A 24,804-nucleotide genomic window follows, 5' to 3' on the forward strand; every position below is an offset into this window, starting at 1 on the left:
TTTATACCTCGATCGTTGGTTCAGTTTTGCTATTCACAGTGTTTCGACCAGTTTAACCATAGTGAGATCATAACGTTTATAAACGAGGTACTTCTACATACGATTGACAAGCACGAAACGTTTGTAGCCACGATATCCTTTTGATAGTTTCGTATCGGGCCCGGGGTCTAGGTCACGTGTCAATACTTCGAAAGCGTTTGATAAACTCATTGTAAACTGCCTGTAGTTAATGTTTGACGGTTACTCGATAGTTTCCGCCTTAAGGAACATCCTTTCAGTAACGTTCGAATGTGTCGATGATTCAGTCACCTTCAAACTAATAATGTTACATCGCTTTCTAGGAGTACTTCGGTTACTAATTAATTCCAACCAATAAAAAATCCAATCCATCATCAATTCCGACGTGAAATCCAGTTTCAAACATTTTATTTCGTGAAATATTGAATTTGAAATAACAAATGATAATGAAAATTGAAAAGCAAATATATCTTTCGGTGGTTCGCTAACATTGTCGAGCACTGAGCCGACACAACAGTTCAAAACTCTTGAAAATTTGAGTGTTACTATAATTATGCTCCGCAGCTTAGGGCATAGTTCCGTGTCTGCCCGTACGGGCAGCGATTTTCTTGCCCTGGGCATACACGGAACGGCGGGCACCACGCCCCTGCGGAAAAGGCTGCATGTATTTGTGACACGCATGGTCACAGCTACATGGTCTGTGCTACGACCTACCTCCACTCCGCTGAGTCACTTGTCCGTAGTTGTGCCCGTAGGTGTGCCCACGGTCATCGGCGGGCGCCCTTGCTCGCTAATCGGCATGTTGAGCAGCTCTGACTTAGGTTCACGAACCTGCATACTTTATCCATGAAATCCGAAAGTGCCTCTTTTTCATGTCGAAAATAGTTTTGGAAGGTCCTGTAACGAGGAGTATTTTCTACTCGGCGGAGGGACACGTTTAAAGAATTAAAGTATCTAATGCGAAAGAAAGGTCTTCGAAGCCGCCGTTTGAAAGCGAAGTATTGTCTGCTTAAGCCCGGCATTCAGTGGCCCCCTCTGTCCCTCTCACTCCCGCTGTTACGATTCTCCTCGTCTCTCGTTCGTTCCCGAGTATAAATTGCGAAAGGTAAGATAGTACGCAGGACAGGATCGGTAGAGGGAGAAATAAGAAATTAAGAGAGAGTCTTAGGAGAGAATAAAGCTAAGAATTAAAGCAGCGGCGAGGCTCAGCATTGAGGGGGTTCCAGAAGAGGAGGGGGAGGAGGGTGGTGTACCAGAGGGGAACAGAGAGAGAAGATTCGGAGGGAATAGAGGAGGCGAAAGAAAGCAGGAAGAACGACGGAAGATGGAATGAACTGAAACCACCGCTGGCGCTCGCTTTCGGGCTTAAGTCCTCCCCGGGATTCTTACTCGCGCGTCATTTAACAAAACAATTAGAAGTTAACCCCTTCCTTCGTCCGTTCGTTCTTTTCTTTCGAATCCACGTACCAAAATTAAGGAGGCTTTCAACCCTTTTCAGGACCGGCCGATACTCCGTGGTCCTCGATTAAACGCGATGCCTTACGCTCGAACGATATATGACTTCTGCAATCCATTGTTTCCACGAGACGGAGTACTGTGGACGCGTAACCATAAGTTTATACCAATACCGGTGGATTTTAACTCTTCAGCATTGCTCGAGCCATTAAATTCGAAGATCAAAGAATATTCCACACCGCCGTATCCATAAATGTCACACAATGTTAAAACAATTGATTTAACCCCTTGCATTACTATTTACAGTGAAGTCTTCATGTAAGCCCAATCCTAAGGTCCGTGCTCCGACATAGATTGTGTAGGGCTACTATTTTCTTGAGATATCGTGTTTGGTCTCATTTTAAGCAGACACATGCCACGAATAAGTTAGCGACCCTCCCATAAAAATAATGAAAAATAAAAAAGTTTGACACAAAGGACACATTTTTCACCTCAAGGGTGATGTTATGCTGCCATTTGTACAGGGTGTTCGACTACAGGTGGAAGAAAATTTAAGGGTTGGTTCTCCATGGCAATGTAAGACGAAAATGAAGAGTAAAAACATTGTGGTTTCGGCTTCCTTTCTTACTTATTAACAATTAAAAATCCGTCTAAAATGCGGCAACCCGGCCAACAGAGAGATGTACGGTGCGTACGTCATAGAGGCGCGTAACAGTCACGTATGAAGTGACCGATACTCCGGCAAGAATTCGGCGTGAAAACCGCCCGATTGCGTCATTCCACACGCTTTTTCGGTTCTAACTGAATTATTGGCTAAAGTATGTGACATCAAAGCCTGAGGGCCCGCTTTGATACGTGACTGTCGCGCGCCTTTATGACGTAAGCAACGTACCACCTCTGTTGGTTGGGTTGCCGCATTTTAGGCGGATTTTTAATTAATAGTAACTAAAAATGAAGCTGAACTCGCAAGTTTTTCACCCTTCATTTTCGTTTTATATTGTCTCGGAGAACCACCCCTTAAATTTTCTCCCACCTGTAGTCGAACACCCTGTACAAATGGCAGAAGGTGAAAAATGTGTCAAATTGTCACGAGGGACGAACGAGGGTTAATCACCCACCGTATCTTGAAAAACTCACTCCCCACTCTTGGAAAAAAAAAACAAATAACAAATAAAACAAACATGGCGTACCGAAGTTAGTCGCAGCATGAATACCCTTTACACGTTCCACCGAGCGCCTATTAGCGCCGATACCAGAGGCGGGGCCGTATAATTTTACAAGTAACGACACCGTGGAACAGCAAATCCTTATCGAATATATTTTTACTCGCAGGAACGAGTCCAAGAGGCGACTGATAAACGAAAGAGAAGCAGCTATTCTACCGAGGAAATTACCGGGAATCATTTAGGGCGAGTACGGAGCACGAGAGAGAAACAGAGAGAGAGAGAGAGAGAGAGAGAGCGCGAGAGAGGGGACCTGGTTTTTTCCTACGGGAAGAAAAGTCCGCGATGGTAACATCGCGCCGCCATGAATTCCGCCTTTCACGGAGATAAATAACAGTAAAGCGTAAAGCAAAGACATCCAGCGAGCTGCAGGAGGCCACCCCCACGATCCCCGTCGATATTCTGCATCGACTACCACCCCCGCACCCCGCCACCCCCACCCCACCCGTACGCCCCCATCACCTCTTAGAACTGTGACCGGCTTGTGTATCGCAGACGGGAAATAAATATGCGACGTTTTTCCCGCGGCAGCCCACCGTGAAATGCGTATAATCTTCAAACGAAGGCGTTCACGGGATCGCGACACGGCGGCGTCGACGCCCTTTTTGCCCGGGTAGGGTCGAAGGCACCTGGAAAAGATTTCTGCCAATTATCAGAAGCGCCTTTTGATCTGGCCATGTTGATTCGTAAAACTCTTACTTCCATCTGCGAGCAAAAAAAAGAACAGAGAAGAGGGTGTTTTCTGTTTACGCCGTCGCCGCCGCCGACGACGACGACGAGCTGACAGACTTTTCCGCGATCCTCTCTCTTTTTACACACGGATCCGTCGAAGGGGTTCCGAAGAAAAGTTTCCTGACGGTCTCCTTATTTGTCTGGCAATTACTTATCCGGGAGAAATTAGTGGGGAGTCGGTTCCCGTCCCCTTTGGACCCGTCAGATACTGGCGACGGTGTCTTTTTACGAACGCTTGATTTCCGAAGTTCGGCATCGTTTGAATCCGTAATTGGCTGGCTTCGAGAGGACATTGAACAGGACGTCCCTTGTGATCGTTTATTTGAAATACGTGTTAGAACTCGGACGGAACTATCATGGTTTTCTATTTTTTTGTTCGGGACGCTGCTCAGTGCGAACATGCGGGGCATATCACGTGTATATCATGAGGTACGATAAATTCCTTTGGAAAAACTGCATATTAGGAGGAAATTGATACTATTAATCATTTAACAATCATTTTTATGCATAAATATTGTTAATTTCTTTCTAATTTATTCATTTTATTGGTAAATTTCATGTTTTGTGATTAATTACCACTACATGTACATTAGTAAACAAATTTAGATTTTTGTACAAAATTTTGCCATGGCCAGTGAGGCCAGAGAGTGCCTCTAGAGTGCGAATACCAAAAATACCAAAAATAGGCCATTTGTTCGCACTGTACGCTGTAGAGTTGCTTGAGAGACAGGACTAAAATGAAAATCTATTTCATTTTTTAATAGTTTTAATGAATTGAAAATAATACAACATTACTATTAAATTCTTTTGATACCTTCGCTGCTCTGTATTTCACTTGTGTATTCTTTCCATGAATGCGTAAAATCCGCGGTCTACTTATCATTTTTGTACGAAGTATTAATGTAAAACCACAAATGTACACTTATATATTTAAAAATATAGTCTTTGTATTGTGGGTTTAATAATTAGGTCACTCACTGTGACCTGTCTCATTAAAACGTACAACAAAATGATGTAGGGATTCTGGAACAATAGAAGAAAATTCACGAAGATTGTCCATTTATTGTAGGTCCATTTTCGAACGAAAAATATCGTACCTCTATAAACTATCGTTGGATGTAAAATTACATTAGCATTAAAAAGTTTCAAGTCTGATTTTATAGACGCACGTTGTTAGAGTATAGTCTACTGCAAACGTAGGCGTGGACGATAGATTAATTGCATTAATTGCTGAAGCAATAGATAAGAAGAAGCTAAGCTTATCAGCTGTTCTGTTTGCTTCTTAGAATGTTTATTATTGGATCTATCGATAACACGATGATTCAATAAGTAATACACCATTCATTCAACAAGCTTCGTATCGTACATACAATACGCAAAAATGAACGAGATAATTCAATTTTTATTCAACTTCAATCGCAGATTTATTTCAAGCGAAAGTGCTACGTTTTGAAGGAGACATCTTTCGGATAAATGAGCCCTGAATGTCAAAAATAATAAATGTACATCGTGTCCAGAATAAAGAGGGCGAGATTAAGAAGGGAAGACGGTATGAAAGATCGATTTATCAAGATTTACACTTCGTAAAAGATTTCTAATTCTTGCTCTTTATTCTGCTCTCCATTAAAATTTGACGAGGACGCATAGATGGCGGGCCAAGCGAGTTCTCCTGATAATAAATGACCATTGTCATGTTAAGCAGTAGCCTCTCATCCCCACCACGTTGTGATATCTTATCCCAGAAACGCTTATACTGTTACAATTTTTCGTGAAAACGTTGCTTCACATTGTCGCGCACAGAAGACGACAAAAGTTTGGCCCACCATATCCATAATTGTTTAAAATTTGATTTGTCGCCATATTTGAAACACATTACGACATTTGATTTCATTTAATTTCTATCCTATATGCGCATACGGTTTCAAACCATCATGTTCAGCAGGGAACAAACATTACATTATTAACAGACAGTTAAGTTACTAGTAGATCTTTATGCAAAAGAAAAATTTTTTCATCGAGTACAGGACGCACGGGAGTCGCATAGAAATTGAATTTTTCTCTTAACAATTTCAATTATTTCAAAATATCGTGATCCTTTTTTCACATAAAATCTGCAATACAGTTATTATCATCACGCAAGCTCCGTTTATGCAAAGTTTCAATTTTTTTAAATTTCCAATTTGCCAAACTTCCCTTATGAAATGTAAGAGACCCCATTACTGTGGGGCTACTAATTACTGTGCCTACATTAATTACATTTACTTTTGAAGCATAATGAATATTAAAACATGAACGATTAACATTAACGATTACTAACTGATTTTGATGAAAAAAGTTGAGTACCTCTTTTTGAATATTCATTATGCTTTAACAATAAGGACAATTACCTTACAACACATGAATGTCACCGATTACCTGAAAAAAGGAGTGACAATCATTCTAAAGACAACTCATCGATATATCTGACTTTCAAAAGATTTGATCATGCCTCGAAACTGACTCACAAATTCCGAAAATCGCAACTGATTCGCAATATCAATCCCGAATGACGCTATTGAAATGATGGGAAGAATCGTTTCTATCTGCAAATCTTATCATCGTATTCTTGTTAATCCTCATAATAATGTTAACAATATTCTCGGTTGGTTAGTATAGCTTGTAGCCGTCGTACAGAGATGTCGTCTGGTAGCAAATGAATTGCTGTTTTAATTATACATATACGCACACAGGTCCGGTTTGTCAATCGGCCCTCTTGATACCGACGAGGAAAGTTTGCGAGCCGAAACGAACATTAACAGAGGCGAATACAGCGACGACAGCAATACACGTATCCGTATTTGAACGAATCCTATGGAAGGGTCGAGGTCAACGGTAGAGGGGGCGGGGGAGCTATGGCAAACCTATGGGATGGACGGTCCACGAAAGCCACCGGGAGCTTTTTAACTGACGGATACCACCCCGATCGGTCGCTCCAGATTAATTTCATCATGAATGTTGGCCCAACACTCGAGATTCAACCGCAGCCAAACACCCTCCACGATACTCTATTAACAGTTTAAAGCGTATTACAGTCGCGACGCGAGCTTGTTTCGAGTGTGTGCGATGAACCTGGTCAAAGCTCGACGGCTGTGACGAATATTTTTGATAAATATGTTACCGTCATAAGATAGTTACGCATCCGGAATAAGGGCACTCCGATGGAATATTTTGTGTCGTTCATCACGTACATTTTTTTAACATTGTCTATATTTATTATTGTAGGTAGGCTAAACCGACCAGTGAATGACCGAAGTATTGAATTTATGGATCTCGTGGGATTAATGTTTGAATATATGTATTTATAACAGCAAAATAGCTACTGAAATTGCAATAAGACCTTTTTTGCCATTTTTATGAAAGTACTTATCCGTATCGTATTTTTGAAAAATTAATTGTGAACGAAGAAACGTCTAATAGGTATGTAAATGACCCCAAATATCACAATATTTTTATAAGAACTGTGATTATTAATGTTTATTTAATGCACTGGATTCAACATATGAAGTGCAACCGCACACCATTTATAAATAATATTTAATATTTTACAAATTAATACTTTAGATTTCTTTGTCTACTGGTCTATGCCAATTGCTGGTTGGCTCACCCTACTTGAATAAATTTCTGCCGTTCTTTCGGTAACTAAAAGCCCTTTATTTGAATAGGAAAATATAAATAAATGTATTACAGTTCGCCACTGAAATTATATTTGTTCTCGTTCATAACCAAAACTAGGTTTTTGATTGCAAATATTAAATACTTAAACAAAGGCGTTTTAGCAGATAAAAGTCGCTCGTTTGAATAGAAAAATACGGAGTATTTTCTGAAAAGTATTACTATTAGACTGTAAGTGTATACATTTGTAACCAAAATTAGTAGATCAAAAGAAAAATGTAGCTCTTGTACTTTATAATCAGTTCAAAAAATTGTAATATTATTACATATACTAAATATTAAAGCATGTTGATGGTACTGTCGCGTGCATGCTTCACCATCTTAAATTACATACAAGTACCAATAGGTTCGACATCTATTAGCGGATGGCACAAATTTATTCAAGTACCTAATAATAGTTATTAGCATTTCTTTCCTTACCTATCCCACTGTGAAATCTCCGCCGCTTTCGGTTCCATGAAACGAGATTCACCATTAAGGCATCGAAGATATCTTAACAAAGTTCCGGCCATTGATATTAAAAGGAAACTTCACAAGGTTCCAGACGCGTTTCACGTCGCTCTTTACAACGTACCTAATCGAGAACACTCTGAAAGCGTAGTCTCAGACGATTAGCGTAAGATTAAAAAAAAAAGAGAAGAGCGATCCCGCGAGCGGAGGGTTGAAAATCACGGGGCGACCTTCTTAGGAGGAGAGGGGGTTGCGAAAGGGGGGGGGGCAGGGTCAGGAGATGGTAGTCAGTTCGGCGATCTTAGCAGAGGATTACGTAGAATTAAATCCCGGACGGGGGCGTGCCCCCGTAACACTTAATTTTTCCCTCGATTTTTTAATCTGCCGGTAAATATCGTTCCACTCTGTCCCCCCTTTACCCTGAGCTAGTCGACGGTCCGCGTCTTCAACTTTCTCTCTCTCTCTCTCTCTCTCTCTCTCTCTCCTCTCGTTCTCTCTCTGTCGCGCCATCGTCAAAGGAGGAACCCATTTAAAAACCTCATCAATGCTTAAGCCCCCGTGCTACCATAGGAACTAATCCCTCCTATTTTAACGCAGAACGAAGGTGAGAGAGTGAGCCGCGAATAAAAGAAAGAGAGAGCCGGAGGGATGCAACGGTACGCGCTTTTAAAAGTAAGACTCTGCCTTTATTAGTAGATACAACAGTTTTATTTCCACCGAAAAAAGGCAAAGAAGGAGAAGGAGGAGTGCTAGAGATTTCTCCGATCGAAATCTCCCTCTGTTTCTCTTTCCCGCCACCGTACCGTTTTGCTCGGCGAGACTCGCTCGAGCCGGGCGCCCCCGTTTTCCAGAAACGAGCTTACCCGGGCTTCCGACCTTTCAGGTACGTCTAATTGGCAGTCAACTGTGCAAAAAGTGATAATACGTTGCTCTCGAAGACCTAACGGTCGCGTAATCGATGTGTCGTTGCCATATCGTCCGAGCAATAGGGGTGTCCGAGAACCCGAAATATCGGATCGGGTTCGGAGTACGAAATTTTTTCGGCATCGGGACGAGTATCCGGAAATTTCGAGATTATCATAAAAGTCGGGCTTCCCGAAAATTTCGGGAACCCACTAACTATTTATATTCCTTTTAATTAATACGTTCATGGGCTCGGAGTGTCATATAAACAACCGTGTCACTGTGTATTTACATGTTCTGTACGCTACTATACAGCACTGCAGAGCAGTTCGAGAAACGATAGCCGGGTTCTCGAATTTTCGCGAACCCGACCCGGCCCGTATTTTTGGCAACAACTTTTCGGTATACTTTTGATACATTTTATGGTTTTTTTTCATGTCCGTTTTACGTTTCATGTTCAGTTTGTTTTCAGCGGTTTGGTAGATCTAGTGTTAAGAACTTTCATAAGTTGCGAACTATTTAACGGATTTCTCAAGTTCATTTGATATTTTCACTGTTTTGTTTCACTATCAAAGTGAACTATTGATCACTCAAATGTATGCTGATCATTATTTAATGTGTAACCATTAATAAATATAACTATTTGCGGATTACATATCTCACTACGTTTCTATTTGCCATTTCGATACAGATGAATCTCCGAGGTACAGCTAAAAGTTACTATACTATAATTCGAAACAATTTCTATACTGCCAAATGTCTTATTAAATTGTTTAATTGTGACACAAGCGAGTATGATTTTGTATAGACAAAATGTATTAATAAGTAGTCAAGATCGCTTCGAGTGCAAAGGGTTAAATAGAAATATAAGGTTAAATTTAATTGAGTCATTGCACTTTTACAGTAAGTTTTGAAGGTCTACTCAAAGAGTTAAAGTGTGTGATATTATTAGATCCATTTCGGAGTGAAATATTTTGTTACGGGTAACATCAGTCGGTAGCGAACGCTACGCGAAATAATTTGATTGAAGGTCGGATAATGATTTCCACGGTGGAAATCGACTTTCGTGGAAGTATACTAGGGAGCATCCTGCACCCGCCGCGCCGACAGTTTGCATATAAAATCATCTCGGAGCAGTTTAGCGACGCGGCTGATGGAAACTTCATTTTAGGGCGGGTTCAGAGGTTGGGTTGCGGCGGGTCTCTTTTTCCCGGCCGTCTCCACTAAAATAATAATGTGGCTTAATTACATGAGGACAAGTCGATATGTTAGCGATACAAATATTTAGAGGGTGGACGGCGAGTAGCCGTGGAACGATGTTATTAGTAAATTAACCAACATCAAAGAAAATGCTGGCGATGGTCACTTACTCTGCTAATGGAAAGCCTGCATCCTCCTTCCGTGAGATATCTATAGATGTACTTACGTACGCCTGTACAGATACGTTTCTATATTTCTCTCACGGCGCTCGGGACACCGTGTGATCGCTGTGATTACGTGTATTTCTGTCTAAGAGCCCTCGGTAAAACGTACACGCTCCTACGAGTAATTAATCTTTTTAATCATCTCACAGAAAACGAACGATTGCATTTCCCTTTTTACTGAAAACCCGCAAAGCGACCGAAAGGTTATTTACAGTGATCATATAAATGAATCTTTTGTACACTATGTATGCACACTGCACATAAAATAACGTCCACGAGTACGTCATAACTAAAAAGTTTAAGAAGAATCACCAAAAAAAATTGTAATAGAAGATTACAGTGTTTACTCGATATATGTCCAAAACACGGGTCCATCCAGCGACATATATCGATCAAGAGATAGAGATTTGGGACATATATAGAGTAAACACACTGTATACCTCTAAATTATACTGATCACTAATCAGTGATCAGTTTAACACACGTACGACGGGACTTGAATCCATTTTGACCCAGCATTTCGAAAATAGTTTACAATTACGCTGACGATTAATTTCATTTGGAGGACATTTAGTTACCTAATAAAATGATTAATGCCATATCTTCGAAAATATGTTTTCGAAAATTGATCAAGTACCATCTAAATAGCATTGACATCTGTACAACCACCAAAAACGTTCGGTTTCTGAGTTTCAAAAAATGAGTTAGATTATCATTAATAGACTGCGGATTTTCTGGATTTATTAAATTTTGAACAGTGAAAGGATTGAGAGGATTTAAGAACATCTATGTGTTATTTTGAACATACTAAAGTTCTTAAAGCGAGAAAGAAATTTCTGTATGGAAAGAAGACTATACAGTGAATTCTTGATATAAATATAATCAACAACACGGGTTTTGCCAGCGTCGTGTGTCGTTCAGGAGACATACTCGAGCCGTGTTATGTTTACACTCCTCGGCGTCCGAGGCCTCTCGAGCACCTTGGCCCCTCACGGGGTATACCCCGCGGTAGTGGGGATAATTCCGCGACATTTATCATCCAGGCCATGGCGACATAGAAATTCTCGCATTCATTTCTCCATAGAAATCACTGTACTTCTGTATGGAAAATTTCTGTATGGAATAAATTTGCGTTTTACCTAAATTTTTATTTCACCTGAAGATCCGCAGTCTAATCATTAGCGTTTGAAACGTCCAAATATCGGGATTACACCGATTTTTTCGCGTTCTCCCGTGGCGCGTAGCAGGTTGATCCGACCTCCGATCCTCGAGCACGCTTCTATTCATTTATCACGTTGGATCGCGATCGGTTAACGGGATGATGCATGTCGAGGGTTGACGCGGACATCTAGTAAGCTTGAGCCTGTGCGCATTCGCCGAGGAGACCTCGTTCCTCTGATTTTCTGGCATCGCTTCTTCCGCCGTTACTCCCGGGGTCTTAAGGGTGATTTCTTTTCGTTCCTGGCCCCGGCAGACTAAATTTCGCGCGTTAAGCCCTGGGTGTAATCCTGCCCTTAATATTCAAAAACGTGATCGCCCTGCCAAGCGTCCCGAGGAGAGGAAGGAGCTGGCCCGAGAGAGGAGCCGAGAGAGCCCACGCTCTCGTCCGAACGAACTGGGCGAACGGGGGGAAGCTTTTCATATGCTAATTGGCATTCGTCATTTTCTTATGGCGACGACTTAAGTGTGCTTAGGCGTGCTAACTCCTTTACCGAGGCGTTAGACCGAGGCCGAGCCCGATGACACTGGCCCCCGTCCGCCATCTTTGAAATTGAACGGTATCTGGATTTGCCCTGATAGAACGGAAATTTGACTGCCGACGATGAATACGTAATTCGCATTGTCCCTTCGGCTGCTTCTACCTGTCCGATAGAGTAGGGCGAGGCTAAAAATCCGCCAGGTAAAATATTGGACATAAAGGCTATACTTGTGCAGTCATAAATAAGTGACGCGAGAGGGTACATACAGTCTCTGGCCAAAAAGTTAGGACCACTCACAATTTTGAACGTTTTTCTAGATAAAATGGGAAAAAGATCTTTTTTATTTGTACTGCATTTATTTATGAAAATAACTAATCTGTATAGTACAACTAATAAGTACTGGAAAAGTACCGAACAAACTGTTAGTTCTTTTAAAGCTGTTATAATATAATATAAAAATTACAAAAAACAAACTTACAACTAAAATAACTGTATATTATTTAGCATATGTTAAATATAAAAATGAATACATGATTCCAATAAATAGATTAAACAATACGATACATACCTATGTTATGTATTTAGTCAACTATACATACAAAGCATCTAGAATAATGTTCTTTTATACTTTCATTTTTCTAGAAGTTTTACTTAATGCTTCCTTTCGAATCTTTCTTTTCTGTGTAGTTGCAAAGGTTCTGAAAATATTAATGAACAATCGTACACATAATGGAGTTTATTATTTCACCGTCGAAATTAATAATTAGAACATACCTGTGCGAATAATTGTCAAATGCAGCCATTTTCTAAAAATCGAAAACAAACTATATCAAATTTCTGTGTCAGAACATCTAGTAGTTGCTAAGTTGGTATGATTGATGAGCGGGAAAACGTATAGTGTGTATGGCAAGATGGCGTCTGTATGTATGAAACGTGAAAACGTGCGTAGCGACAATGTGTGATCTCTATTAAGAGTTAAAGAAACGATATAAATTTGAAATGTTTATCTCGAACAGAGTCTTAATACAATTTACTGATGTAAATATCAGGAGTGTTTATTAACAAGAAACTATGTTATTTTATTACAAAACCAACATCCTCTGCTATATAAATGTGTATTAACAAATGTTTCCGTTTATTGTTCATTAGTTATACTATCATATTGTCCTGAATATAATAGAAGAGAACTTGTCGTTATGACGACTGAAACAACTTTGTAAGTCACCTGCCTTGAAGAGACCCATTTGTGATGCAACTATCTTAATTGACATAATTGTTACAGACCAACCGAAGGATTCTCACATGTGATAAGTTAATTATCGGCTCTCCCATGACTATACAAATTAAATGGATCTTATCCGCTTCGCATAAATTCTCTTACAATTTTATTAATCAACCTTCTCGCTACAACAAATTGGACAAAAACGAAATAATAAGCTGATCAAAAATTCATATCCAGATATCCAAAGAATCTTGTGTTTACGATATTCAAACGAATTCCAATATTATTAATTAATTCCCGGTATTATTAAAATTCCATCGAAAAGCTATGTTCGTATTTACTTTTCTTCCTTTCGCCATTTTTCTTCTATTTTGAGCAGATGCGAGCTTAGCGATTGCAAAGACCTACATGAAAAATCAAGTTCTCCATTAAACACACAAAACACATACACTTAAAGCATATTAAAAAGATTCAAATGAGGGATGTATCGAATCACGTGTATAAAATTGGATTGCAAAGTGCTTACTGATCCATCCCAAAATTACTTACAACATTCTCCAATAATCGTCAGTTGCATCATTGGAGTTCCAGCAGTAGTCTTAATGGAGTCTATAAATATTCCAGATAGGAACAAGATTAAAATATACAAATATTTATAATGTATAAATGTACAATTTAACGTGTGTTGAAATTACAATAAAAAAAAAAATGAAATTACTCACAACTTCCAACATGGAACTCGAACAACTTGAATCATCCTAGCGGCAGCCTTATTGATCATGGGGTTACAAACAATCGGTTGGACTGTCGGCTGACATACCAGATACAGGTGAATATTTTTGCCGTCCGCGGCGAGGTATGTACGAGCATTGCCATCGTCGGTATCGTAGCACATGCGTATATTACAGTCTAACTTTATCAGAAGATATCTGAGCAGCGTATCTGTAATAAGATAACGTGCGGGTTCGTCGATTAAAAGAGCCGCGCCTGTGGCCTCACGTTGGCCGTGTTGGTGTGTTCGATTCGCTCCGTTTTCGTGAAAAGAAAGGAAGTCTATCGTTTCGGGATTCTAAAACGACACCGCGTCGCTATAACCGCGCCATTATGTGATTGGACTAACTAGTTTCGCTGCTGCACCTGTACGAAAAAGTAGCGGCGCTCTCCCGTTAAACGCGAGCGACAAGGAATCGCAACGAGCCGATCGGATTTTTCGAAATAGTAAGTGAACAAAATAAATCCGGTGAACCGGTCGAGAAGTCTCGTCGATCGCCGATAAATTGATAAACCGACAAATAATCGGACCACGGTCTCGCCATTTTCGAAACGATACGGATCGTAGAAATAGTACTTCCAGGAATTCGCTTCGAGGAGACGTCATCAGGTGATTCACGATGACACACAAACCATCGCACGCGTGCAACACGCTCGACATTTGTTTCTACTAGGTTTATGACAGTTGCAGCAATATGTGTGCAGTAACTACTTCCAGTTGAACGTGCGATGAGTAAAAGTGTGTGGTACGTGAGGTTCGTTCGTTAACAGACTAATTAATCTCACGTTGTTGAATACGTTCGGTGTGCTGACCAATTGTGCCGATCTTGAAATCGTGAAGATAGTTCTCTTCAAACAGAGATAATGCCCCATCGTTCAGCAACGAACTTGAAATACTAATCGTTAATAATTGCATAAGTAGTTCCAACGTTATTCGTCCTTTCATTCGCATATATTGCTGTTTGTTTATTTTGTTTTATACTAATCCCGAATGTACTCGCGTGAGAACATCGTATTAATTATATATTTATATATAATTATATATTTTACATAACATTATATATTTTCAAGAATCTATGATAGCTCCATGTCCCTTGAAATCATAACTATAACGGTCGAACAGCGGATCTTTATGCATTCGTGACACACACACACACACAAATCTGCAAAACCTCGTAAAACACAAAGTTCAACGAACTCCACTATAGTTCCAGTCTACTTTTAATTTACTGTACTCGATGACAACAAAAATAAAATTTTACTTCACTTTACATTTTGTCTCTAAAAACGTAAATTGCTTAAAGATGTTCCTCTCGACGAGTATTACAATATTGTCATAATTTTATGTATAATATTCTTAAATCAGTTACTAATAATTGTTACTAAATTACGGTATGGATATTAAGATGAGACATACAGTAAAATTAGAACAGTTAAATATTTATACAAAATAAACATTTTCTCTAACAATTGCTAAAAATAGGAACCAAATAAAAGCCAGTTTTATAATTTCACTAAGAAGTCGATAACATGATGATACTTTCAAATTCATTTAATGCTCGCAAGGTTTTGAATTCTACTTACCAATTTCAAAAGCATAAAATTGGCAATCTACACTGGATGGTCAAATTATTAGAGCCACTTCCATAAGTCAACGACACTGCGTTCTAACACAGTCCCTCTGTACTGAACTCTTATTATTTTCCACACGCGCAATAAATATATCTTCCGTATATTGGCTCTAATAATTTGGTCACCCGCTGTAGTAACAAACTGAGAGTCCGCGTGGTAGTCCATCTTCAGGCGCGAACTTTGTTTCAAAGGAATGACTATACGCCTCCAAGAAGTGGTGCGGTCCGAAGTGGAAGGTGGTTTGACAGGACCAGCCAACCCGATACCGAACGAGTCGATCGACTGCGGTTGTGCACAATTGCCATGCCCGAAATTAGCAAGATTCGCGACGCGAAGACTATTCATCGGGCTGCTGTCATGGATCGGCTTGATTCAAGCGGCTGCGTACGGATACTTTTACGTGGCTGGGCCCACGATCGCGAGGAGATTCCAAATCGATCCGTACTTGATGGGTAAATATTCCCTGATCTTGTTGCATTGCAATTGAAAAACTGTAATGAGTCCCATGAAAGTCTAAATTTTTTCAATTTATCATCTATTGGTTTGAAACGAAAGTTCGTATCATTTTTAAATTAAAATTCAAAGATAAAATTAAGATGTGCATTTAGTAACATATTTTCCATTCTGTTTTATTACTTATAGCGATTTTTTTATGTAATTTACGTGATTGTTTATTACTGAAGATACTAATAGTTAACTACTAATACTAATAGTTATCTTGAGACTACAAGTTTAAGTAATAGTGTCAAAGAATAGGCATTCAGAAAAATATAGAACAACGTTCAACGATCATAGTAAATGGACACTCGGATACGAGGTTATATAAGAGGTTCCAAAAGTACTTAAATTGTGCATAATTAATTGTCATTTTTTCACTGTTTATAAAGGATGTAAATCACGGACCGTTTTTCGAAAGTCACAATAGCTGTTTGCCCTTCGCACTCGCAACGTAGAGATAAAGCGGACAGCTATTATGACTATGACCATACTTGAAGTGTCATCTTTCGAAGAGTAAAGCATAGTTTATGTGTTTTGTTATTCCGGGTATCAGGCACTCCTTAATGTTTAATTTACTTCATTTTTAAAATTCGAACGGTTAACTAACACTACCTTTATTTCTTTCCTTATCACAAACGACAAACCATACCTCATATTACGTTCTCATACATTCCTTAATCCTAATTTAATTTACTTTACAATTGTTCTTAAAATTTAAATTACAGTCCACGCGATCTTGACGTCTTCCCTTCTCACACTCACTCACCATACCTACTGCTCACTGACTATGCTATCCATTCGTTCACCTTGCTACTGGTTCGCCACCATCGCTCACCCATTCTATCACTCTTCCTCTTCCGCATTCTCTTTCGATCCTCAGTGCCCTGTCACCCTTAGCCGCATCATCCCACCCTCTTTCCTTCACCTTCCCATACTTCGCCCCCTGTCTCCTCGCCTTCCTCCCTCTCTTACCCTCCTTATTGTATTCACCCCCTCTCCCCACCCATATCCAGCTTTTCTCTCCTCCGTCTTCCTTCAGAATCCTTTTTGTCATCCCTCTTCCTCTCTTCCACCCCTCCCTTGATACAACCCATCACATGTTCTCAATTTTCATCCCCTTCACCCACACACCCAAAGCTTGCATAAATTATTTAGCGTAATTATGGGAATAAGGTAAATATTCAACATTTCGGATTTGAAATTCATGTATGCACGTGTATATTGATTCTTTGCCGAAGATGTTGTTATGTTTCGTAGAGTGTTGAGAAATATTGTGTGCGAGCTTCGTGTGTTTATCAAATTGTTGCGAAATTAGTAGTTATTTAATATTCGTATGACAAACTTTTTCCTGCTATAAACACTAACAAGCGAAATTTGTATTTCACAGAATGGGTCCTTGCAATACCAGACTTGATACCCTTCCTTTTCGGTTTACTCATTGCGTATTGGGGTGATAGGATTCACAGAGTCGCTTGGGTCGGAGGTATAGTCCTCCTACAAAGCGCTTCATACTTCGTCATGATCATTCCCCATTTGACACATCCAATTAAAGTGGTCGACGAGACCGTGGACATGACAAGACCAGTATCTAAATATGCAGGTAAGCAACAGAATATAATTAAATTTCGAAACTTTGATTGATCCGTCACATAAACTTCAAGTTTATTAGCGGTTTACAGAATTATAGTCAAAAATTATTTATAGCACATTAATTCATTAAATTGTTTTCTTTTACAAATTCTAGTAAATCAGAGATTTTCTGATCAATCAGCGAAGTACGAAATAATGTAATGATTGTTTAAAATTAATTATTATTAGTACTTTTATATTGCGAATGAAGCACATAGGAATGTTAATGCATATGGAATATTGTTCGCAACAACGAAACAGATACTCGTTAAATACATTTTCCTTTTTCCAGACGATAATCGCGAGCTGTGTTCCGGAATTCCAACCAAAGTACTTGCGAAAGAGGAGGAACCGTGTTACTTTACGTTCGCTGCTTTGATTCTCGTGCAAATTATTACCGGAATTGCAAATATTTCGTATTATGCACTAGCCATTTCTTATTTAGACGACAACACGAAAAAGAAACACGTTGCTGGATTTATTGGCGTCGCTATTGCTGTGAAAATTGTGGGCGTTCTTCTGGGCTTCATCTTGGCATGGGTGTGCCTCAGGTGAGCGAACCTAACAAAGTACAGTAATTAAAATTTTAGCACACCTAACAAACAAGAGTATTACACATCTTAGTACACATGACAGACTACAATTATTTTTAAATAGCCGTAGACAATTTAATTTTAATTAGATAGTACGGAAGATAAAACAGACTTCAATACAATTATAAATCTTCACTTAATTAGTTAATAATCTTTCAATTCTCAATATTTAAAATTATTATAATATAAGGGGGACCCGAATGTAATGTCGTTATTGCACAAGTCAATGTCTCACTGATAATAACAGCTAACTTCGTACACCTACGTTGTTCAGTACATGGCTGCAGGTTCAGGAAACTTGTTAGTACTGTTTTGTACAAAAATATTGTTTTTTTAGAAGTTATGTTCGAATTGACCGATTCAAATCCAGAAAAGTTGCACATTTGGCATTGTATGCTATACGAATTTCGAAAGGACAACAATGTCGCAATATGTACAAGAAACATTTGTGTAAATGCCAACGATGGTTTGCCAAATTTAAATTGGGCAATTTCGATCTTTTCGACGCACCTCGACATTTTGCCTCGACAGACGATTGAAGAACTCTCGGAGAAGCTCCATTTACCGTAGTCAACCATACAAGAGCATTTATATATCACAGATTCAAAATAAAATGTCTATAAAAAATTATTCTGCTTCAATTCTACGAAAGATACGACATTACTTTGGGGTCCCCCTAATACTACCTGCAGTTTAGCTACATCGTTTACACAATCTTTAGTAATATAATTTCATAGAAAATTTTATCCAAAGTACAATCAATTAAAATATAACAATATATAATTGTATATTACATAAATAAAAATAGAGTAATATTTTGGAATTCTTTTCTGGCTCAGGTTAGATACTGTAACCCTAACTACGATTGACACATACAGAGAACACATTGGTGCATGGTGGCTAGGACTGCCAATTTTGACAGTGTTATTGATAGTACCTGGTTTGCTACTGTCATGGTTCCCTAGAATGCTACCATCTCAGGTAACTCCCGAAAATGATCCACTTAAACATTAAAAAATAGTGTTTAACACTGAACCTACCATGGTAAAAATGACCAGTTTTCGATTTCATAATTATTGAAATTATAAAAACCTTTTCATTATATTATAATGAAAATCGTACAAAGTTTAAGTAAATTCAATCTTCTCCTTTCTATAAGACCTTTCAATTTCGTAAATACTTTCACGTACAGTATTTTAATTTCATTTTTACGTTAATCACGCAAATAAAATCATTATATATATAAATATAAAAGAAAAGTAAAAATTAGATTAAAAAATATATATATGTATTTATATATATAATACTTTACTTAGGCTAGTTTAGAAAAACATTGTATATATTTACATACCGTTTTGACTAGATACTTTTGTATCAATATGTTCATAATAATAAGTTCATCGCGAAAATAAATAAGAACTTATAACAAGAGAAAGTATTTAAAAAGTAAAAAATTATTTAAGTTTATAATTTGATGCATAGTCCCACATATTAAGAACCACTAGAATATAATTGTATATAATTAGTTAAGTATATAATTGTTCGACAATTTTCACAATTGTTTAAAACTGTACCAGGTCGTTGAACGAGCCGCAGTCGCACTTTTAACTAACAGTATGGACAGACCACGTCGAGTGCCTCGTCGATTGATCAGCGAGAAACCGGAAAATCCTGGTTTCTTTTCATCCGTGGGCAGGTTGTTCGCTAACAAAATTTTAATATTTATCGTACTTGCGTATACGCTTTACATGATGGCCACGGTAAATTTCATGGTGTACGAGAATCTTATTATACAAGCGAGATTTCACGTGCCGAAGCCAACTGGAATGCTACTCGGTTTCAATGATCCTATAGTCTCGAGGCTGGTAACAAGTAAGATCAAATATACTGTAATCAAGTCTTTAAGGGGATACTCCACTTTACAATTAAAGAAAATCCATGGTATTCACCTACCAGTTCTTTGAATTCCTGAAATGAGGACTTCTATTTCAGCTTCCAAAAATTCAATGCAATTTTAGTGCCATATAACTTAAAACATTCTCATATTTTCTATATCCATAAAACTAATTGCATTATAGCACGAACATTATCAAGTATAATGTAAAAGACTATGTTTTTAAATCTGTTGCATTTCCTCGGAAAAAAATGGAAGAGTCCTCAAGTCCTCTTAAGTTTTCGAATTTCTGGAATGGGGACTTATTTCTCAACTTACAAAAATTCAATGCAATTTTAAAACGTTTTCATATTTTCCATATCTTAGAAATGCTAAATCGATGCTTGTTCATTACCGAATAAAATGTAAAAGATTACGTTTTCAAATCTTCGAAATTCAAATCGGTTTAAACAACAAAAAAAAAAAATGCTCAAGAATTTCATTTTGCACAAGGTTCTCCTCTTAAGACAAACAGTTTCAATGGTTGAAGAACTTAAAACGTGTACTATCAATTCGATCATCTTGTTTCAGACGTTGTGAAGCCAATTCTGATTGGTCTGCTCGTGATGATTTCGGGGTTGATAATGTCAAAAGCGAAACCGAGCGCCAGAGGTGTTGTATCATACGGTGTAGTGATCACCTTTTTAGCAGCTGGAGTTGTTGTCGCGCTCACTTTAACATCCTGCGAGAAGAGACCTATCGTTGAAACGGACGAGAAAGGACAGTAAGTAGATCCATAGTTAGCGAAACTAGAATTGAATCGAAGGCAAAGTCGAGGAAGATGATTCTCTGCTGAAATTAAATGTTAAAAACAGGACACAGTTCTCTTTTTTATCGCCAAACTATTATGACAACATGAAAAAGTAGCGATATATTTTTTCCAGCATTTCGTTACCAACCTACTGCAACAGGAATTGCAGTTGCTCCAAAGATGCCGATTTCCGTCCCGTTTGCGAGAGCAAAGGCATTGTCACTTATTATAGTCCTTGCCATGCCGGTTGCCATACCTCCGAATACAAGAACGGTCGAATGGTTTATAGTAATTGCAATTGCGTAAAAGATACAGAAATGTACGACGGGCCCTGTGACGAGAATGCCTGTCAAACTGGGTGGGTAATATTTGAGGTGAGTTTATCATCGTGATACTAATCGAAAGATTATTTCGTCTTAATTTCCTACCTTTTAGATACAAAATATTAATTTCTTTATTTTTTCATGCCATTAGCTACATTATTTTTCATATATATACCTACTATATATATAGATACAGAATAATGCGTAATTTTGCTATTAAATAAAACAATTAAACATTAATTTTAAAACTAAATTTAAAAAGAAATTAATTGTTAATTTTTTAACTTTGATGTTTTATACTGGAATGATCAAGCACTGTACATGATTAACATATAGAAGAATAAAGGCACGATAATGAAGCCGAGACTGAATTTATTCATATTTCGTATGTTATTGTAATACGTGCTTCAATAAAGAAGTTTATATCCGTTTAATTGATCATATATGCAATGAATTAATTACAAACATTTTTATAAATGCAACGATTGTGAAAGGAAAGATCAGAGACAAGTCATTTTTACCTGTCCGATATTTCTAATGTTGAGCCAACGACTAATTTGAAATTATAATGATAAATAATGATTTGTTTCAGCTCGGCACCATGTTGGTGTACGCAGTGATCGCAACGATGTTCATAGGAGACTTCTTAGTAGTCCTGAGATCAGTCTACACGCAGGATAAGGCAATCAGCATAGGTTTCTGGATGATGTGGTCTGCTGTCATTATAAACGTCGGTGGGAAATTCCTGTACGATACAATAGCCCAGCTAACCTGCCAGTACTGGGGAACCCAAAAAACGAAGTGCCACCTCCATCAAAGTTTAAAACTGGGAAACTATCTGTGCTACCTGACGGCAACCATCTTGGTCTTGAGTGCCCTGATCAAAGTCATTTTATGGTACTTCTGCAAGAACGTGCACCTCTACGCGCAACAAACCAAGGACACCTCGACTGGCACTGAAATGCAACGACTGATGTCGAGACTGGCCGGAAAGCAAACGCAACCAATCGGTGGAACCAATAACAGTAAATTATATCGATTATCAAATTGTTCATGCGCATCGTCGATATCACAATCGTGCGATATATAAAAAAAATAGGGGATAGCGATTTTCTTATTTCGAAATGAAAAGCGTCGTCTTATATCGGAATAAAATTCCGAATAAAGAATAGAGTCGGAAAAGAATAAAATCACCCAATGACTCCGGCATAGCGTACGGAGGGTTAAGAGGCTGTAGAAATTATAAAAAAAATATATACAATAATTTTGATGACTATGCCGGAGTCATTGAGTGACTTTATTCTTTTCCGACTTTGTCCTTTACTCGGAATTTTATTCCAATATAACGCGACGCTTTTCATTTCGAAATAAGAAAATCGCTATCCCCTATTCTTTTTTTTTTTCATCCGAAGTACGATGAGAACCAGTCCCAAACCATCGCCCTATATCGAAAGAAAGCTGTAGTGAAATATCTGTAACTGAAATAACTGTAGGCCTGGTACTCGCAGGCGTCCGGGGGTTAAAATCAGAAACAAGTAGTAAAAGTCGAAACTTTATATGCATAGCGTAGCCATTCTTTTAAAGTGTAAATTTCTATAACATATTATTATTTCTAGAAACCTAAAACCTACAGCATATGGTTACTTACTGTTGTATGAAAAAATCTTTTCACAGTTCCCACTAATTTTCTGAAAGCTTCGTTTACACGTCATGTAGTAAACCAACTCTTCTAGATTGTTGAAAAGATCTCGAAAAAATCTCGGAAAAAAGTTACTCCGTTTTGAAGGGTGCATGGAGACTGTTTTGACCGTCTGTAGTTTGATCTTAACTCGATCACGACTCAACCGTAACATTAAAATTGAATTCGCAGACAACACGGTGCAGGTGGAAGTAACGAACGAGCCAGCACCGAAACCGTCAGAAGGAGAAGACGAACAGCGACAGAACGAGTCTGTGCCCTTGAAATACGGCCCCCTGGGTCCAGGTGATCGTCGAACAGGTTCGAAGTCATCCCTGAGCCAAGCATCGCACTCTCGGCGGTCCGACGTACGAACTTTGGACTCCGAGGACGATTTGAGCACCAGCGACGAGGAGGGCAAGAAAGAGTCAAGCCCGAAGGTAGCCTACAGACCACTGGACATCGACTCCGACGTGGAAAGTGACCTAAGCAGCACGGCCCCAAGGTCGCGCAAACGAATCCACAGCAAAGACTACGACCGCGTGTACAAGGACCCAAGTCCGTCCGTTCTAAAACCGTCGTCGAAACGCGAATTCCCTGACCCTGCTAACTACGACGATCCAAGACTATCCAGAAGACTACAATCTGATCAGAACGGCTACGAGGATGGCTCCAGGAAGACCAACAGCTTCGAGTACTCGAGGAATGATAAAGAACGACAAGGTGATTTCAACGAAGTTGGAATACCTGTAGCCGATGACTGTCCTCCGAAAACCTCGGACACACCGTTCATCAAGGACGTGAAGTCGCTGATCAATCAATATGAGCACAATTCTGACCAGCCTGATGGGGACGCCGAGTCCGTGAAGTCTACGGAAAGCGGACGTTTGCAGTATAGAGTGGTTGCTGGTATTCCCCTGGTTGCTATGGCGTCCGCCAGACAGTCTAGAGGACCTTCTTCGTCGGGGTTCAGCAGCTTCAGCGATGGCAAACACCCTGAAGACCGACCCGAGTCCCGTCAGAGCAACAGCCCGAAAAAGTCCGTCGACAAGGGCAGTAAAGGAACGTTGCACACGGATTTCTAGTGACAGAGGTTTCGGGTTACCTTGTTAGAGGACGGGATCAAGTGACAAACAATCGTTTCACGTTGTTATACTGCCTGTAATTTTTAATGTTTTGTATCAGAGTGCGTAGAAAGATTTTATTTATTTAACACATCCGATTCTTTCCCTGCTGCCTATTCTATGTACAGTGTTCAGTAGAACGTTATTGGATTCATTGCAACGCATCGCTTGTTGCATTTGCGAAGTTTTTTTTATGACATTGTAGTTACAACATTGTTGGTTCTTTTTTTTTTTTTTTTTTGTTAATGTACGAGGATGATTATGTGAATGCAGAGTGAAGCTCTTTATAGAAAATACAAATTTTCTAAGCCGAATCTTCCTATTGCAATAAATTCCCTAATCGATCAAAGAAATTCTTCCCTTATATTGTTTCTCGTCAAACTATGTATGAAAATGTGACATTTGCATAAAGATTCAAGGGCTAGTAATTGGATATGGTATGGAATAAAAGTATGAGGAGATACAATGCGAAGAGTATGATACTTGAACGGTAATTTGTCCGACAATGGAGCAGTGGTTGAACAACTTTGTGTCATTTCGTTGATTGATTAAGGTGTGGATGATACAGAATGATTAAAAATTGGTGACACGGGCTCGAGATAAGAGCGAATGTTTTGGAATGATGAAAAATTACTCGACAATGTTGATAAAAGAGTTCTTCGCTGTATCATTGAAATTTTATATGGTACAATTCACCCTGTAAGTATTCTTAGAATAAGGATTTTAATAAAATCTGACAGAAACAACACTTCAACCTTGGATTTCTATAAGAGGGGGATTGCAAATTTGCAGGAAAGATGGCAAACTGTCCTTGATAATGATGGAGATTATATAATTAAATAAGAAATAAAAACTTGAATTTACTACGAAGTTTGTTTTAGATTTCAAAATAATTGATTACTTATGGGTCCCCCTAATATTTGCTTTTGCCTACACTTAATTATAACAAATACTTGCTTGCTTGTATACTTACTCTGTTGTATAACCTTAACCGGATTGTAATTATTAAAAAAAAAAGGGAACAAATGTGTACG

General features: G+C 38.7%; 1 protein-coding gene and 1 long non-coding RNA gene across 4 annotated transcripts; one reads left to right on the forward strand and one right to left on the reverse strand.

Moving 5' to 3' along the window:
- Window positions 1-12,838: 12,838 nt before the first annotated feature.
- Window positions 12,839-13,683, reverse strand: LOC143365622 (uncharacterized). Its single transcript, XR_013084573.1, has 3 exons — window positions 13,561-13,683; window positions 13,388-13,447; window positions 12,839-13,242 (listed from the first exon to the last, which is right to left on the reverse strand). It is a non-coding gene; the product is annotated as an uncharacterized LOC143365622 (long non-coding RNA).
- On the forward strand, window positions 13,567-24,615 carry LOC143365621 (solute carrier organic anion transporter family member 2A1). 3 transcript variants are annotated; one of them, XM_076805965.1, is made up of 10 exons: window positions 13,567-14,056; window positions 15,433-15,693; window positions 17,127-17,339; window positions 17,661-17,919; window positions 18,801-18,942; window positions 19,539-19,833; window positions 20,426-20,618; window positions 20,779-21,019; window positions 21,561-21,993; window positions 22,839-24,615. In XM_076805965.1, the coding sequence occupies exons 2-10, from the start codon at window positions 15,435-15,437 to the stop codon at window positions 23,729-23,731; spliced, it is 2,928 nt and encodes a 975-aa protein (XP_076662080.1). In that variant the 5' UTR covers window positions 13,567-14,056; window positions 15,433-15,434; the 3' UTR covers window positions 23,732-24,615. The 3 variants fall into 3 exon arrangements, with proteins under 3 accessions (XP_076662080.1, XP_076662079.1, XP_076662081.1); XM_076805964.1 differs by lacking the exon at window positions 13,567-14,056 and adding an exon at window positions 14,099-14,364; XM_076805966.1 differs by lacking the exon at window positions 13,567-14,056 and adding an exon at window positions 14,099-14,355.
- The last annotated feature ends 189 nt before the right edge of the window (window positions 24,616-24,804 follow it).

The sequence above is a fragment of the Halictus rubicundus genome, chromosome 2, assembly GCF_050948215.1.
Source record: "Halictus rubicundus isolate RS-2024b chromosome 2, iyHalRubi1_principal, whole genome shotgun sequence".
Taxonomy (NCBI): domain Eukaryota; kingdom Metazoa; phylum Arthropoda; class Insecta; order Hymenoptera; family Halictidae; genus Halictus; species Halictus rubicundus.

Coding starts and splice junctions, on each gene's coding strand:
- LOC143365621 (XM_076805965.1), top strand. CDS start 15,435: ATGACTATACGCCTCCAAGAAGTGGTGCGGTCCGAAGTGGAAGGTGGT. Junction 15,694..17,126: donor AATCGATCCGTACTTGATGG/GTAAATATTCCC, acceptor TGTATTTCACAG/AATGGGTCCTTGCAATACCA. Junction 17,340..17,660: donor ACCAGTATCTAAATATGCAG/GTAAGCAACAGA, acceptor TCCTTTTTCCAG/ACGATAATCGCGAGCTGTGT.